General features: G+C 36.7%; 1 protein-coding gene across 11 annotated transcripts in view; it reads left to right on the top strand.

Moving 5' to 3' along the window:
- Positions 1-17,609, top strand: part of LOC111050892 — a 43,752-nt gene that overhangs the window by 5,795 nt on the left and 20,348 nt on the right. For 3 of the 11 annotated variants that reach the window (XR_005573317.1, XR_002606075.2, XR_005573316.1), the window contains exons 2-3: positions 9,459-9,620; positions 11,482-11,618. Coding sequence is in view for 4 of the 11 variants with exons in the window: in XM_039443119.1 (XP_039299053.1) it covers positions 9,576-9,620 (45 nt within the window). In the remaining 7 variants the exon portion in view is untranslated. Of the gene's footprint in view, positions 1-1,831; positions 2,003-9,458; positions 9,621-11,481; positions 11,619-17,609 lie in introns of all 11 variants that reach the window. The other 8 variants (XM_022337271.2, XM_039443120.1, XM_022337272.2 and 5 more) reach the window with 5 other exon arrangements.

Below are 17,609 nucleotides of genomic sequence, written 5' to 3'. Positions count from 1 at the left end.
TTTTTTTTATATGAAAGTAGCATATCTAAATGACATTAAACTTATACCAAAAGACTAGTAGATTATGCCATTAAGCCTGGGAGGAAGCTCGAACAGAAGTAGATGATCTCCTATGATTCCTGCCCAAATGTTTACTGAAAACTGATGTTGTGGAAGATTGGGATTGATGGCATGAGGATTCTCAGCTGCCCAAATATGTTAGTTGTGGACGTTAACGATAGCTGTTCTTGTAAAGTGTGCCTCATCGGTAAATAAAACGGTTGTTAAAAAGTTTGGGTAAACAAGTTTTACTAAAAACCATTGGCAAATACCAGCACGTGGAATACAGTCTCGTGGCAATAGAGTATGAACTTTCTGGAGGTGGTATGGATGTAATTGTTGCTCTTTTAGTATCCTCCAAATAATAGATTGATTGACATTAAACTGCACTGACAATTTTCTTGTGTTCTTCTCGGGATGTTCATAAATTTAATTAAGAACTTGTTCTTCTAACTCAACAGTCTTAGTAGATCGGGGTCTGCCTGCATAAATGTGCTCTTTGGATATCAAAGAATCTGTCTCAGACAGACGTTGATGAATAGTGGCAAAAAACCTTGAACTTGGACATACTCGGTTAGGAAAGTTCTCTTGATACAAACGTCTTGCTTCAGTACTATTACAGTAGTGTCCCATTCCATACATTAAATGCATGTCAGCTAATTTGGAGTATGAATAATGTCTAAAATTACATGCCATTTTTTAAAAAGTTAACACTTAACACAAAAGCAAAGTGGAATGGTTATAAATAACTGGTTAATAGGTTAAACAAAAAACACAGCGCGGCTACAGTAGGCCTAACTTACAGTGTGTTTTTTTGTTCAACAGTGAGCTAAAATATTTCTGAAAATAATTTTCAGCTGATAATTTCTTTTAAATATTTTTTCATTTAAAACAAAATAAATCAGCTGTTTTGGAACAGCTGTTCTTAAAATCAATGTTCTATTTGCAATCAGCTACAACCTATGAGTTATTAGTTCTCTCCTCATAAAACAGCAAATTTTGTGGTGTAATGTACTACATACGAATACATTTTATACAACTTTTATTTAAATTTAGTTTACACAGCTTACATAATTTTTTTCAGAATTAAATTCTCTACAATTTTTATTGCAAAAAATTATTTGTTTACTGGTCATTAAATAAAGTTATTGGGCATCAAACGTAGAAGTCTGTTTTTTCTACTTAGATTTTTTGCATATTTCAACTTTTTTCTCAAAAACTTCTCACACTACAGATTCCAGACTAGTTTTATTCAATTTTTCAGATATTTTTCCATATGAATCCAGCATTAGTTTTTCAAAAACTAGTCCCCAAACAATTCAGCATCAGTGTATTTCACCAGAGGAACTGAATTCCGGGTGAAATCTTTCACCCTGTATAGCTCGCTAATGAAGCGTCTATGGATATATGTTTATAAGAACTTTTTTCTTATTTTTACCTCTACTATCACGTATTAAATTATTTTACCATAATTATGAATTACCCTGTATATGTATATATATATATATATATATATATATATATATATATATATATATATATATATTCTCGGTTGAGAAAGGAGACACAGTCTCTGAAAATTTCCCTCATTTCTAATGTAAGTTTTTAAGTGTTTTCAATCTATTTATATCTCTATTTATACTCTCGGCTCGGTTGAGAAAGGGAACACAGTTCCCAAAAATTTCCATTTCTAATGTAAGTTTTTAAGTGTTTTCAATCTATTTATGTCCTTTGTCTCCTGTTTCAATTCATATTACAAATGTTTCAATTCATATTACAATTCATATTACAGGAGACACAGGACGTAAATAGATTGAAAACACATCCGTCTGCACCACATAATCTGTGGTTTCTACTGCTACAATTGACTCTCCGTGCTCTGTGACCATTGGATTTCAAAACTGTACCACTCTCGGCTCGGTTGAGAAAGGGAACACAGTTCCCGAAAATTTCCGTTTCTAATGTAAGTTTTTGAGTGTTTTCAATCTATTTATGTCTTGTGTCTCCTGTTTTAATATATATATATATATATATATATATATATATAATATATATATATATATATATATATATATATATATATATATATGATGCACATGCTAATGTATCAACCAGGTACATCCAATAAGCAGTTTCACTTACTTGCTGACGTTTTGCCATTATAAGGGGCTCAGAGCCAAGTTCTAGCCACGAGTGTAGCTAAAACTGCGCTCCAAGGATGTCATTTGTTATAATGGCAAAACGTCAGCAAGTAAGTGAAACTACTTATCGGATGTACCCGGTTGATAATTTACCATGATAATTTATATATATATATATATAATATATATATATAATATATATATATATTATAATATATATATATATATATATATATTATAATATATATATATATATATATATATATATATATATATATATTATATATACGACATGGATAGATTAAAAACTTACATTTAAACGAGAAATTTCGGGGGCTGGGCCCCCTTTGTCAATCAACCAGGAAGTGAAGTGGTGCATATATATATATATATATATTTATAATATAAATTGAAACATGATACACATGACACTGATAGATTAAAACACTTAAAAACTTACATTTAAACAAAAATTTTCGGGAGCTGGGCCACTGAAAACCTCCGGACCTCCCTAAAACTCCGGATCAACAATCACAGGGCTTCCTTTAAAAAAAAAATACTTCCTTACCCATTCCCACCCATGGCTCTGAGCACAACAAGAACTTTGACCAATTCTTCAAAGTCAAAGTCCTTGCCACCCTCCCTCCCACATGATGTCAAGATAGATGCCCATAGCTGTCAAGATGAAAGAATTGGCTTTTATTTAGGTGCTTGGAGCTCCTTCCAGTCCTGGTCTCAACAGACAGCAATAGTACCATAACTATCAACTCTACACCATCTGTTCAATTAAATTGAAATAAATTTCATCATATAAAAGAAATTTCACATCTATCAAATATATAATAAATTTTCAATAAAAATAAAAATAAATTTCATTCTAGTTCAATTCTATAATTCCATTTTCTAATTTTATTCTACCTCATTTCGGATGTCTAATTTCAAATCTCCTCTTTTCTATCAATTCATAATCTACACCTTTCCTTATCCATAACCCACTCAAATTTGTAATCTCCCACTTGTAACCCATAATGGCCCACCAACTAATCCCATAATGCTCCTTCAATCAGTGCGCCTCCGTTCGTCTGTGCACTATGGTCTACACAACAGCTCTACCATGTATCTGTGGTCACGACCGTTGGAATGTTCAAATCTGCACCACTTCACTTCCTGTTTGATTGACAAAGGGGGCCCAGCTCCCGAAAATTTTCGTTTAAATGTAAGTTTTCAAGTGTTTTTAATCTATCCATGTCATGTGTATCCTGTTTAAATCTATATATATATATATATATATATATATATATATATAATATATATATATATATATATATATATATATATATAATATATATATATAATGTGTTAAATAATAGAAATAAAGAGTGGGCTAGCCTTTAGTTCTGAACTCTTTACGGTGAAAGGAAGGTTGCTCGGGAACATTGTATAAACAGGATACACATTCTCAATGTTCAAATCTCACCACTTCACTTCCTGGTTGAATTGACAAAGGGGGCCCAGCTCCCCGAAAATTCTTGTTCAAATGTAAGTTTTCAAGTGTTTTTAATCAATCCATGTCGTGTTTATCCTGTTTATATATATATATATATATATATAATATATATATATATATATATATATATATATATATATATATATATATATATATATATATATATATATATATATATTATATATATATATTTTGAAGAGCATTATGATTTTGATTGTTGCTGATTACTAGCAGGTGTTGTAAGTAACAGCCTTCACCAAACTAAGGTGTTGCTTTATCAGCTTTCTCAAGTAAAGACCTTCACCAACCTTTGGTTTCTGTTGTTTCAAGTAAAGGCCTTTATCAAACTTTGGTTTCTGATGTAAATAAAGATATCATCTCCCTTTCAATGATTTTTTTTATGGTTGAATCTTTTGTTTCTCCTTCTTTTTAGTCACTTTGCCAACCTTACTTTAGTGAACTTCTCATGCCTCCCCCAAACTTTGCCTTAGCAAAGTCACCATGATGTTGGTGACTGCCCTCTCTGTCAATCCTGAGTCTGATGCTACACTCCAAGATGTTGCTACACTCTGCCTGGATTTTGTCTACTACTGCCCTGCTTGCTGTATCACTATTACTTGAATAGGCAATATCATGCTCCTTGCAAAGCCTGATAAAGTTTGTTGATTCCTGGATCACCTCTTGCCATTTGTTCCTCAAGTTTTGTAAGTGTACCACAGTACTGTGATACCCTCACTTCAGCTCAAAACCACTAGATCGCACCAACCGCTCACTACCTAAGCACAGAACTCTAGCCTAGGTGGCTAAGAGTGCTATTACTGCTGGCGCACATCTCCAGCATGCAACACCTACACTGGTAGCTAACTCTTGCTTACTGGAAGGGACTACCCTGCTATATAAGCGGGCTCCTCCAGTGAGACAATTCAGTTCTTCCCCTGCTGGTGGGCCAGTTGGACCTTAGAGCAGAGGTACCCTTAATGGTGTTCGCTCCCTCTTACTTTGTGGTGAGCTGATGGAAATTGAGGACCAAGCTGAGTAGTTGAACCACACTTGTGTTTTTTTCCTCTCATTTCCCAAATCTGCCATATGCCAGGGAGGAACCGGAGCTTACACTCCAGTCAGCGATGCTGAACCCAGAGGCTCTGGCAATGGTGAAGGAAGCTGAAAGAATGCCTCCAATGGCTCGGTGAGGTGGTACCTGGCGAGGCGCTCCCGGTAAATCATGGAAGGGTACCTAACCTAGGGACCCCATGGCCTAAAGACCATGTGGTAGATTCTGAGGGAAACTACCGTTGTTTGCTGGTGAGTGGTGTAGCTAGTGGGCTCTCCCCAGCCAATGGTGACGTTCTGACAGCCTACAACCCCGCCTACCTGGGGTTGAATGGGGAAGTGTGGCTGGACCTGCTAACACTGGAGGAAGAGGCTAACTTAGCCTTTTGGAAGGCTGACTTTGAGCGCATCTACAGTGGCGCCCAAATCAGCCCAATCTGGAGTCCCGAGAAGAGGATGACCTGCCACCCCCATCCCCAATCCCCAGCTATCCCTCTCAAGGGTCCAACTCTTTGGACCCCTCTACCTCCTCCAGTTCTGTTTCTAAGCCACCGGCACTACCCTAAGGCTAATATGCAATATGCATTGTCCCCACAGCCAAGGATAACATATTCTGGCGGCCTGACATGGAGCCTTACTGTAGAGTACTACAGTAACTTGCCACTTAATTTCCAGCTCGACTGACTGAGGGCAATCATCTCCTCAGTGGCGTCCACTTCCACTCCAGAAGCTGCTAACATGGTGTTGACCAGAGGCCAAGCAACCACCAGCAATCACCCTGTCACCATGAATGACGACAACCGCTCGGAACCTCTCTCGGATTCCTCCACCCAGCAGCCTTCTCTGCCACCATCAGCGACGCTTCCCAGTAGCTCAGAACCACAGCCCAGCAGTGAGCCTGCCCTGCCTCCTGACAACTACCACCCCCATGGTGCCACAGTCCAGCAGCAATCCTGTCCTGTCACCAGCCACCCCACCCAGTTCCCCACAGTAACCCGGCGTTCAGTACAGTGGATGATCCACCCTGACGCCCCCACCTTCACCACCCCCGGATTCCTGCCTGCCATGCCAGCATCCAGTGTAGCTTCCCTGCTGCCAATCTTCAGGGGAAAACTGCACGAGGACCCCGCCTCCTTCATGTGGCAGTGCATAGAAATCCTGCAAGTGCACCAGATCCCATCATACACCTGGCTTCCACTCTTGAGAGGACAACTTCAGGACTCTGCCACCAATTGGTGGATCGAGTATGGAGAATTCGTATCCACCTGGGAACAGCTCCAGAGTTGTCTCCAGATTCGATTCGCTGGAACGCACCACATAGCAGAGGCCCATAAAGAATTTTATGGGACCACTCACAAGGTGAACCAGCCGGTTGAACTTTTCCTTCACCAGAAGCTTCAATTACAACAATGGTTGAACACTCACCTCACCGAGGAAGAGATCATCTCACTCCTAATCAGTCAGCTGAGCCACAAGCTGAATACCTTGGTCCACGCTGCTCGCCCCCATGACTTTGAGGTGCTCATCCAACTGGCTGTCGAATTTGAGACAGACCTCTATCAATGACCAAAGCCTAAGCAGCCACTGATGTTGCTGCTTGCTTCAGTTGCTTGTTTCACTCAGCCTCCGCAGTGCCACTACTGCCCTAAGCAACATTTCCACCAGGACTGTCCATTACTAAAGGAGAAGAAGCCATAGGGAAACGATCACGCTGGAGAGAAACGAACTCTGCCCCTCCAGAAAGGCCAGTTCAACACCCCGCTAAGAGGCCGACGCCTGCGCCCCAGCTGTCATCGTCGCCGCCTCCACCACAACTGACCACCACCACCATCGAGGAAGGACTGATGAAGGCACCCCAGCTGCTGTCACCACCGCCTCCACCGGCTAACCAGCTAGCCGCTTCGCCCCCACTCCCAAGGTCCCGATCACCAGCTGCAGCCGACCACACCAGTCAATGCCAAGGACCCAGCTACTAGCCGCATCCAGCTTCACACACTCTCCACGACTGAGGATATTGTGTCCACTCTTAGTCACGCTGTCGAAGACCCCACTGTCATCTCGACCGCCAAGACCGACACCCCAGCTCACTACACGCCGGCCGCTCCTCTTGTCAGCGACGAGATTACCATGCTCGGATGTCATACTATGTCAGCTCACGCCCTCCCTCATTGCCAACCGGCTGTGACGACCCTGCAGCTCACGGGTCAGCCAGTGAGCCCTCTCCAGCCGGTGCCGACGTTCTGATAGCCTACGACCCCGCTGCATAAACAATCATCACCAGGACTCGCCTTCCCACAGGCGAAACCATTGGAAACAAGATGACCCATTGCTCTCCCGCTACTAGCTCCAGGCCAATATGCAATATGCATTGTCCTCACAGCTAAGGATAACAACTGATAGCCGGGGATATGGTAGTAATATTCAACTGGTAGTACCTATATAAATTGCCTTACTAACTATTTTACCTGCTGCATCCTCCACTTTCTTACCAGCAACGTTTCTGATAGCTGAGAGAACACCTTTTCCTCTATAGATATTTTGCCTTCTCCTCTCCATACATAAATCATGCCTTGGAGCAGTAAATCCTTTCCCAGTCACTTGTCCCTCAGAATGTCTTTGACTGCCATCTCTTCCATCATCCAAAAGGCGTTTGATTGTATTCTTATACTTGGCTTTGTTGTAGTTCACAATTTCACCTCTTGGATCATAGTTCTGTCTGTGCACACTGGTTCGGTTCAATATTTCTCCATAGGCCTGTCTATCAGCAGATTCAACTAATACCAGGTTGGGAACCCTCTTGAAAATCAGCTCTCAAAGTCCTGGTGTACTTGTCCTTGATCATGTAACATAATTGGCCACCTCCTGTTTTCCAGCTAGATCAGTTCGAGCAAAAATGTTTTGAATTTCCTCCAAAGTTGGCTTATGATATATTTCTTTCACATCTATACTGATTGGTGTTAATCAGCATACTGAGGTCAGAGAGTTTAACTCAGCTATTTATAGAGCTTGGGGTGAGTGAAAACTCACCTATGAGCACTGCAAATCCCAACCTATAACTAAAAATTGAGCATTGATCTAGCTAAACAGAGCTGTGAGTGAGCACTAGTGAGCTGTACATGAGAATTAGTGACCACCAAGTGAGTACTGAGTGAGTGCTGAGTGAATACTTGGTGTGCAGTAGTGACCACTGAGTGGACAATAGTGAGCTGTAAATGAGCAGTAATGAGCTGTAAGTAAACCGTGGTGACCTCTAGGTGACCATTAGTGACCTGTAGTGACCACTGTGTGAACACAGAGTGACCACTGGGTGCCACTGAGTGACCACTTAGTTAACACTGGTTGAGCACTGAATGGTCCACTAGTGGACCCAACCTAACCATACAGACATGTTGGAATGGATTTGGATGCTGATAAAGACAGGTGGGTGTGGTCGTATGTAACAGGGAGGTGGAATGGGAGTTGCTTTTTCCGAGCTTGACTTTCACCTTGACCTTGGAGTGACCTTGGGGGTACTGACCTTTTTAAACTACTGAAAATGTTTGATACCTATGCCTGGTCTTCAGAAAATGAATAAATATAAGATATATTGATAAACATTGATTATGTAGTACAGTTATTCTATAATAGGCTACAATAAAAATCTCATAACTATTTTACAGTAATTTATAAGATTAGAGTTACGGTATCTGAAAAACAGACTGGTTTGGTAAACGATATTTTTCTCATATCTCGAAACTGTCCAAATGCAAGAGATCTGTCAAGGTCTGCAATCGATTGTGGGAACAGTGCAATGAACGAATGTTGAATGATAGCAGCTGATATAAACAATCTCTATTTTTCGATACCGTAATAGTGATTATTCATCTTTAGCGAGAGTATAGTCTGGAAAGGACGTGGACCACTCTTATCCTATCTGAACATTTTTGATAGTTTCTAAAACGTCAGGGTAGCCCTCAATGTCTGGTAAACGTCAGTTTTATTCCTCCTTCAAGGATTATATCAGAATGATTTCCAAATAATTTATTGAGTCCTTTTACGCCGTTTTAGACAAATCTTATCAAATTTAATTCTATAGAAGAATCTTTGCAGGCATCAGTTGTTGAATGTGGTATGCAGGCTATTACAAAATATCTTTTTAATTAAGTATCATTATTTACTCTATATAAAAAATGTAGAATACAAAGATAATTAAATAACAAACTAATAATTATAAAATATTATATCTACACTTCGTTGAAAACTGAAAACATATATTAAGGTGGAATAAAAACGATATTGTCAGTTCCACATAATTTTGTGGAAATAAAACATTTTGTGGACATAAATTATGTGGAACTGACAATTTCGCTTTTATGGAGAAATCCCACAATATCTCTGTTCATAGTAAACTTTTATGAAAACATATATTTTGGGAACCGGTTTGCTGCTTGATCGATATTTGAATACGTGAAGAGAAAATCGCTTCCCGGTGCCCCCGGTGTTTAGGAACTCATCTAAATTTGTAGGATCATTTATTTCATCACCATCCTTCCCATTAACCATGTACAAGCCTGAATTTTATGTTAATATCAGTATATCACCATAAGCAAAAAATATATTTAAATTTGTTATAAGACTTATCAAAATAAATGTTTTCATGTATATGATGATAATGTATTCGTGTACCAAGCTTGAAACGTTTTAATTATCATGTAAATAAATATTTTTTTTCTATTTTCTAGAACTATGATCCGTTTCGAATGTACACACTTTTTCAATGAACTTCATCCACTTCGGCATAGCTTCATGGTATCACCGTTGGTCAGGGTGACTTCTAGAGGCCAGCTCCACTAAGAATTATGAACTTCACTTCCCGGAGGTCTGGATTCTACCTAAATCTAAAGGTCATATCGTTCATATCTCATCTTAAGACTAAGAGTCATGTAGGAAAAATAACCACAAATAAAGGGATTTTAATTAAACGTTTCCTATCTTTGAAATGGAATGAAACAAGCTGTGTGTGTGAGATATTGATGATATCTATTTTCTGTTTGATAGGTCTATCATCGCTATTTTGCATGGAAAATGATAATGTTTAATTGGCCTTCTCGGATTCGCGTGATGACGGGGATCCGAGAAGTCATTTTTCCATTAATCTGGCGCATGAATCAGAATGAATCTCATTAATTGCTTGAGTAATGGTCCACGGCTTATTGTCATAGGCCTGTGGCTTTGCATAGCCATTCAATAAAAAGTTCAACTAAGTCCAATCACCGGATTTTTGTGGCCAGTGGACATCACCTCTGCGACAAATAACCATGTATGAAAATCGCACATCCAATAATGTTATTATTCTGTGTGCTGTCTGGCATATTGAACCGACTTGCTAAAATCGCATATTGTCCACATCATTAGATGTCAATCATAATAGCCAAATTGAATACAGAGAGGCCGATGACTGCCACTGATTCTTCGGCACATTCTTACGTACATCGACAATATTCTCAGCAGACCTTGACAAACACTTAACCAACCAGTTTACTCAAATTTGTCCACCAAATTGCGATTAGTCCTCTTGGTAGGATTATTTTGCGACCGTTAGATGGGAGAAGCTCTTGAAAAGATTAATAGATAATAGATTCCAAAGAATTTTATAAGCATAAGGCTTATGCATTCATCAATGGATTTATAATCTATAATATTATAAAGGAAGGAATTGGCTTATACATGTACAGGATAGGAAATACACGTTCGACGCATTATCACTTACGAATTAATTAACTGATTAACTTGCAATTTTACTTTAAGATTCTGAATTTACCGAGGATGGATAAAGGCTTATTTACATTCTTATTAATCAATTAATTTTGAATAATTAAAACAAATGTATTCAATTTTTTCATAAAAGTTTACGCGACAATAAAAGTCCAACCAAACAGAACTTTCTCCAAGTGAATCCGTGGCGTAATTTCTCGAAGTGAATCCGCACGCGCGACTGATGGATGAAAGATTGCAGGTTCGAGCCCAATCAAACTCTTTTTTTGCTGAGAATTTTTAACTCTGATGAAGATTATCCACGTAATTTTAACAAAATACTGTAATATATAATTATTCTATGTTAGATGTTTCCTGGCCATAAGGAGAAAGCATTTTACAACACAAAATTGTGCCCAGTGCACAGCACATGTTAACTGCTAGTCATTGATAATCTTAATTGTATTTATTAATTCAGTTTTAGAGGGCTTAGAATTTGTGTGAGGTGTTTCATTGAGTTATGATACCATGCAATTACAAACAGTTTACATACTAATCTTTTTTTTAATTTGTTCTGATTCCATTGGTTTTTAACATGTTTCATTCTCATCTCAAAGGCTCCAAAAATCAAATTAAATCTATAGATGACATTATATATTATCCAAATAGCACAGGAATTTTTATTCATTGATGCAAGATCATATATTTATTTTATTCATTTCATTGCTTTTCAAAGCATGAATTATTTCTTTCATATTCCTTCCCATGAAATAGCATTGGAATATTATTGATGCTAAGTTATTGATTAATACTAGTTATTGAGAGTACCTTATATGATTATACATTATGATCTATACTTTCAAAGGAGCTCAAAATCAAATCCAAACTACATAAAATATACTACATTCGAACAGCAAAGAAAAATATCAATGATTAGTTCATGGATTTATGGAGTAATTAATAATTTTTCATACATATTTTTAATAAATACATATTTATATTTTTTCCCAGGGGAATCAAAATAAAAGCAAAACCATTGAAAGAAAATTGCTGTCGAGCAGTCAAGGAATAATGATCTATTGATGGAAGAATGCAAAAATGGAAAAGTATAATTTATTGGCGTAATTGAAGCAGGGTTTAGCAGACAGGTAAGCAAATATTGAGCTGTGTGTGGGTGTGGTGTACGAATTGAGATTTGCTCGGTGCTCAGTGCGCAGCTCTTTGTAACCCATGGTAACGAGGGGAAAAGGAAGTGGACTGTTTGGGTGTGGTCCACATCCCAGCCCTGTTGCTCCTACCGCTCCACGTATTGATCTACCCAGCTTGCTGCCTGCATCTCCATAGCAACCCAAACAAACTCACACATACCGTATCAAATATTATATATGAATCTAGGTAATTTATGAAAGAGCTTCTTTAAAGATTCATATTTGAATTCTCAAGCTACTAACAATACAATCATTCCCTTAAGTTTTCGAGATCAATTTAAAAACTACCACCCTCTGATTCGGTTTGCCCCCTGCATCGGATGCTCGATAACAATCCGTGTAACTTCCATTATACGTTAGTTTAAAATCTCTATAGAGATAGGTACTTACAGTACAAAAACAATTAGTTCATCTCCTAAATTTTTGGGAAAGATATCAAGATCTTCACTTATTCAGTGAAGCTTGCTCCCATGCAATATTCAGCTTGCTCCCTGCAGAATATTCTATATAAATCCAAAAATTTACATATTTCAGTTTCTGATAAATATCTTCAACTGCTTAAAGTAGACAGATAATCTATTTATTCTTATTCCTTGGTGTTTGGGATTGATTTATATTAAAATAAGTAGTAATAAGCTTGTCTGATGGAAATATCATAGACTAGCCGATAGGCTCGCTTCGCTCGCCATATCCGTCTAGCCAGGACCCCCGTATGTATTATCCAGAATTGGGAACAGCAGACTCGCTTGGCTCGCCTGCATTCTTTATTTGAGCGTGCTTCCTCCCGTCAAATATTCAAATACAGAACTTAAGGCTCTTGACTGAGACAGCTGCCAGTGAGTTGCTAAGATATTTGGTACGGTACAATCCTGAACCAAATTTCAAAATTTTCTTACAATCACTAGCTTTACTTCTCATAAAACTGAGAAAAAGCAGAAAAACGCCGATTTCGGGCGTATCTTTGGCGAAAATTTGAAGCCCTCCTAAAACCAAACTTCTAGAACCTTGCTAGAAATTTGTACCATTTTCTGTCCATTTGCTCTTGATATAGCTGAGAAAAAGCAGAAAAACGCTGGAAAAACTAAGATTTTGGGCGTATCTTTGGACATTTTTACAAATCCGTTCTTAGTGCGCCTCTAGAAAGCAACTGAACATACCTGCCAAATTTCAAGGTATTTGGTCCATTATATTTTAAGTTCTGTTGATTATAAATCAGTGAGTGAATCAATCTTTGAGTGAAATGGCAAGGATTCATTCACTCACTCACTGTAGAATATTCGCAGATTTACACAGAAAATCTTATTTAGCCAATAGAGCTTTTTTAAAAAATATTTATTCAATAGAACTTTCATTTTAAGCACCATATAATGTATTAACAGTATATAAGAAGAAAGCTTTGGAGATTCAAAATTGCAAACACGATAGACGCATCATCGTATCTGAACTACCGAACTTAAACTTAGCACAAACATTCGGAATCTACCATGGATGGCTAATTTTATTGATCAATAAATTAATCCGTTATTTTGATAGATAAAATTGATCCAATTTGTGATACATATTCTACGTGAATAGAATAAGAGCTCTATTGCCACTTCTCCCAATACCGTACATTGATAGCACCGTGCGAGACTGGAAAAGAAGGTTTCCCATTCATTTCAGGCCAGAGTCAATATTTTTCGCATCGAAGATTATCCACGTAATTTTGTAATTTGTAATTTTACAGAGCACGGGTTGCATAGGCGCAGAGTAACAAATTATTGTCGGTGATATTATTATGATACATTGGATAATAGCAGGTAACACGTGCTTCGCAAGGGTCTATTTTAAAACTTAACAAACTGAAAACTTGACGTAACAAAATCTAGAAGAATTGAAAATAGGCCTATAAGAATCCTCGGTTAATTAAGAATTTATATGCAACATTTCAAGTAAATCAGTCCAGTAGTTCAGACGTCATGATGCGTCAAACATAATTTTCCTATCCTTTACACGTGTATACGTGTATAAGCCAGTTCTTTCCTTCATTATAGTATAGAATATGATAGATACATGGATTATATATCAGTATCATTGATTTTGAATAACTTTTGAAAGGTTTGACTTTCACCATATTTTATCTTGAAATCCTGTATCTAAATCATGTATCATATGACCACCTTCCAATTTAAAAAAAAAAATGAAGTTGGATTCAAAATGGTTCAAAAATGGTGGACAAAATTTGGGTGGGACGGAAAACCTGTTTTTATTAATCGAATAGGATTCCCAATCATACCTATCTTCTAATTTCCCCTTTTAAAAGAAATGTTCAGCTTCTTCCATACAACAACTGGAAGCATGATAAATTGAAAACTTGATGTAATCAAATCTTGAAGAATCGAAAATAGGCCTATAAACATCCTCGGTTAATTAAGAATCTATATGCAAAATTTCAAGTTAATCAGTCCAGTAGTAAAGACGTGATTATGTGTCAAACATAATTCTCCTATTCCGTACGTGTATAAGCCAGTTCTCTCATTTATTATAGTGTAGATTATAATGTTGCTTTGACCTGTGATCTGTATAAATGTCCTGTAACATCTAAAGGTGTGACCACACATGCTAAACCGAACCTCTAACCGCGCAGCAAACCGTGCATTCCGCCGAACATCGCGTCTTTCAGCGAACATGAGCATTATATTTCATAAAGTTAAAAATCAGCTGTTAAACATTCGCCGTACCGTACTCCGAACCGTTCGCCGTGCTGCTCGCCTCTGTTTTAACTGTTCGCCGTACCGTACTCCGAACGCTGAATTTTTCAGTCAATCAGAGTTCTCCATTACAATTCGCCGTGCAGTTTGCTCTACAATTTTGGCCATCCATCACAAGTGTAAACATGCGAACATGCTTGCGGACATGAATACAGAAATATATGGGCCTTTTTTAATTTGATTAAATTCATGTTTTGAACAATTCATTGTTACGAATGATAAATTGATAGGACCTGATAAATATTTTCTAATTCAAATAAAATAACTTCTGAAAAAATAATGAATAGATAAATACCAATATTAAAATATTGTTGACCAAGAACTCAGTACAACGACAATTCATTCAACTAATTCTGTACTAATAAAATAATAATAATTTTTTTTATTGATAATCAATTCCATCAGCTAACAATAAACTGACTGAAATAAATACTTCAATTCCCATGAATTTAATTAATAGTTATATGAATCTACAGTGTAGGACATATTTAAATTCACAAAGAGTTCGATTGTTTTTGGCAAGAAACATGTTATTCAACGCAAAAATCATTGTTATTTTAATAAAAGATAGGATAAGTTGAATAGTTTCCCTTTCAGGGGGAGTTTTGACAACCCACAAAACTATTTTTCATTTGAAGAAATATCGAAAAGGTGCATAGGACCTTATTTTTTTGTTCAGCTTGCCAAAATACCCCTCATTTCAATATTAAAATTTCCGACTGACTGTACAGTGAGTCAATCATTCTATCAGGGATCGAATAATTTTAGGATTGTAATTGAATAAAAATAGAAGAGAATAATTTATTTATGTGAAAATATCAACACCTTTATTCAAAGCCAGATTAACTGCATGCTTATTCATGTTGCCGATACAACATTGATAAAACTGTAGACGTTTATTTAGCACTTTGTCTCAAAAAACTGCTCTAGCTGAAAAATTAATAATCCATGCCACCCACGTGTAGGCCTAAACATTGCATCAGGAAAACGAAGTTTCAAAACTATATTTTTTCTAAACAGATGTTTTTGAAATAATTTCTTTGATGCTGCTGTTTCACATTCACCATATTATTATACAGAGTTTGTAAAAATAAAAATATTCATTAATTATCAAAACAATACTATTATTATATTTATAATAAAAATATTATCATTATTATTAAAAATATTTATCAATTATAAAAACAATCATATTATTGAGGTTAAGTGATATCAGGTAGAAAGCAATAATAGAAACAGATGTTTCTTTTTTAATTTCGACCATATGATTTGGTAATTTTTCTATGAAATCGTATGTACCATAATGAAATTTGAACATTAATTCTGAAAAATCTAGTAGTAAAATTGAAATTTGGGCTTCCAGGTGCACGAGATTGATATTTTTAGAATCTATGTGAAAAATTTGGAGATCTAAATCATTCGCGTTTTTCCGGTATGCAATCCACAGGTTGACATGTTTTGATGCGAATAAATGAACACACGAACAAACACAACCCTTCTCTCTCTTATTATATAGATAGGACTTGAAGCTGTCACAAAGTCAAGGCCCTTTGTTTCAAAGTAAATATTTGAATTATTAATAGTTAATTATTTTCAATCATTCATAATAATTATTGACCTTGAAATAAATATAAACAAAGAATCGCCCCCAACTTTTTTGTAGGCTATACTTTTTTATCGAGAAACCCCGAAAAATAAAAGTTTCAGATTTACTTTTTCTAAACATCAAGGGCCTTGAAGTTTCCGAACTACCGTACCTCTCATATTCTCACCAATCTAATCGAATAGTTAAATAAAAATAAATTGCGGTTTGTCTTAACCCCTCCACAATTAGCGTTTTAAACCAAATAGCGATTCTATCAGAATACACAGATAGGTAGCCAATTAAAGAAGAATGGTCTTCATGCTGCTTTCAGGAATAAATATTTTGCCTATTTTAATCTATTTAGCTGTAGTAAGGAGACTCTTGAGAGGTCATGGCTTTCACCAATAGCGTTGCTCGACCGTTAGTATAAATACTGGTTCTCTTTACTTGTAGTTTTAGTTTACAAGTTCACGAAAGTGAAAATTTCACACTCAGCAATAAAACTGCTACAACAGTCACAGAGTAATGTGTAAATTAGTGTATTTATACATAAAATTTAAGAGTATTTGATGCTTTATAAGCCCATTTTCAGCATGGATTTTTTCCATCAACAGCTGAGACGATATAAGACCAAAAAATTGGAGGCAAACGTCTTTTTTTCCGAAAATGTCTCACCTTAAGGCTCGTATATCTCGAAAACTATGATAGATATTGTATGGAAAACGTTGTTAGATGAGTGTTGTAGGGAATTTTGTAAGCTTTAATTTTGTACGGAATAGTCATGTCCGTAAGACGCATTCCGAGATATATGCAAAATACCAAAACCTTTGAAACACCTCAACTCGCTCAGTTAGTAGGAGTGGGGACTTGAGATATGTCTACCTGCTTACAACCCTGTAAAAAGCTGCGGGGTCAAAAAGTGTCTTCCAAACTTTTCCCTCTAAACCCTCTTTTGAGCACTCATTGCCTGGACTACTAACTTTCCCAACAAGATAGGTTTGGAATAACTAGGTACTCTATTCATTCAAATAAGAGTTTCATTTGTACGGGGACGTAACCAGGCCGGATACAACCCGGGGCAAGAAATAAATTTGGCACCCACCCCCTGGGCCCGATACCTCATGACTCATATACAATGACTCAACTATCTTAATATACCAATGAGCCAAAATATAAATATGATTAATCTAATTTTTTCACAATTTACTAACTCTTTGTCTAAAAGGAGAGAGGTATAGTAAGTAAGTGCTGAATATAAGTTATCAAATGATCATTATTTAATTTCACAAACTATATATGATGAATCAATTTATATACATTATTAAAGCCCTAAACAAACTTTAAAATGAAAATTTTCGGGCATTTTTCTGCAAATATTTTATCAATGTCATCAAAAGATAGTTGCTGAAGTTAATTGCTAGTCATAATAGATAGATGCTGAAGCTATTTTGTGCTCTATTTATATGATGGCCAAATTGGTTAGTCGTTGTTTTCCTGTCAAGTTCCTGATGTAGTTTTTTATTATTTTCAGTTTACTAAAACTTTTTTCATTTGATGCAACTGACACGGGTATTGTTAGAAAAATTCTCAAAGCTG

Source organism: Nilaparvata lugens, chromosome X (assembly GCF_014356525.2).
Source record: "Nilaparvata lugens isolate BPH chromosome X, ASM1435652v1, whole genome shotgun sequence".
Classification (NCBI taxonomy): domain Eukaryota; kingdom Metazoa; phylum Arthropoda; class Insecta; order Hemiptera; family Delphacidae; genus Nilaparvata; species Nilaparvata lugens.
The sequence above is the reverse complement of the archived record's forward strand: the minus strand, read 5'-3'. Positions and strand labels throughout refer to the sequence as shown.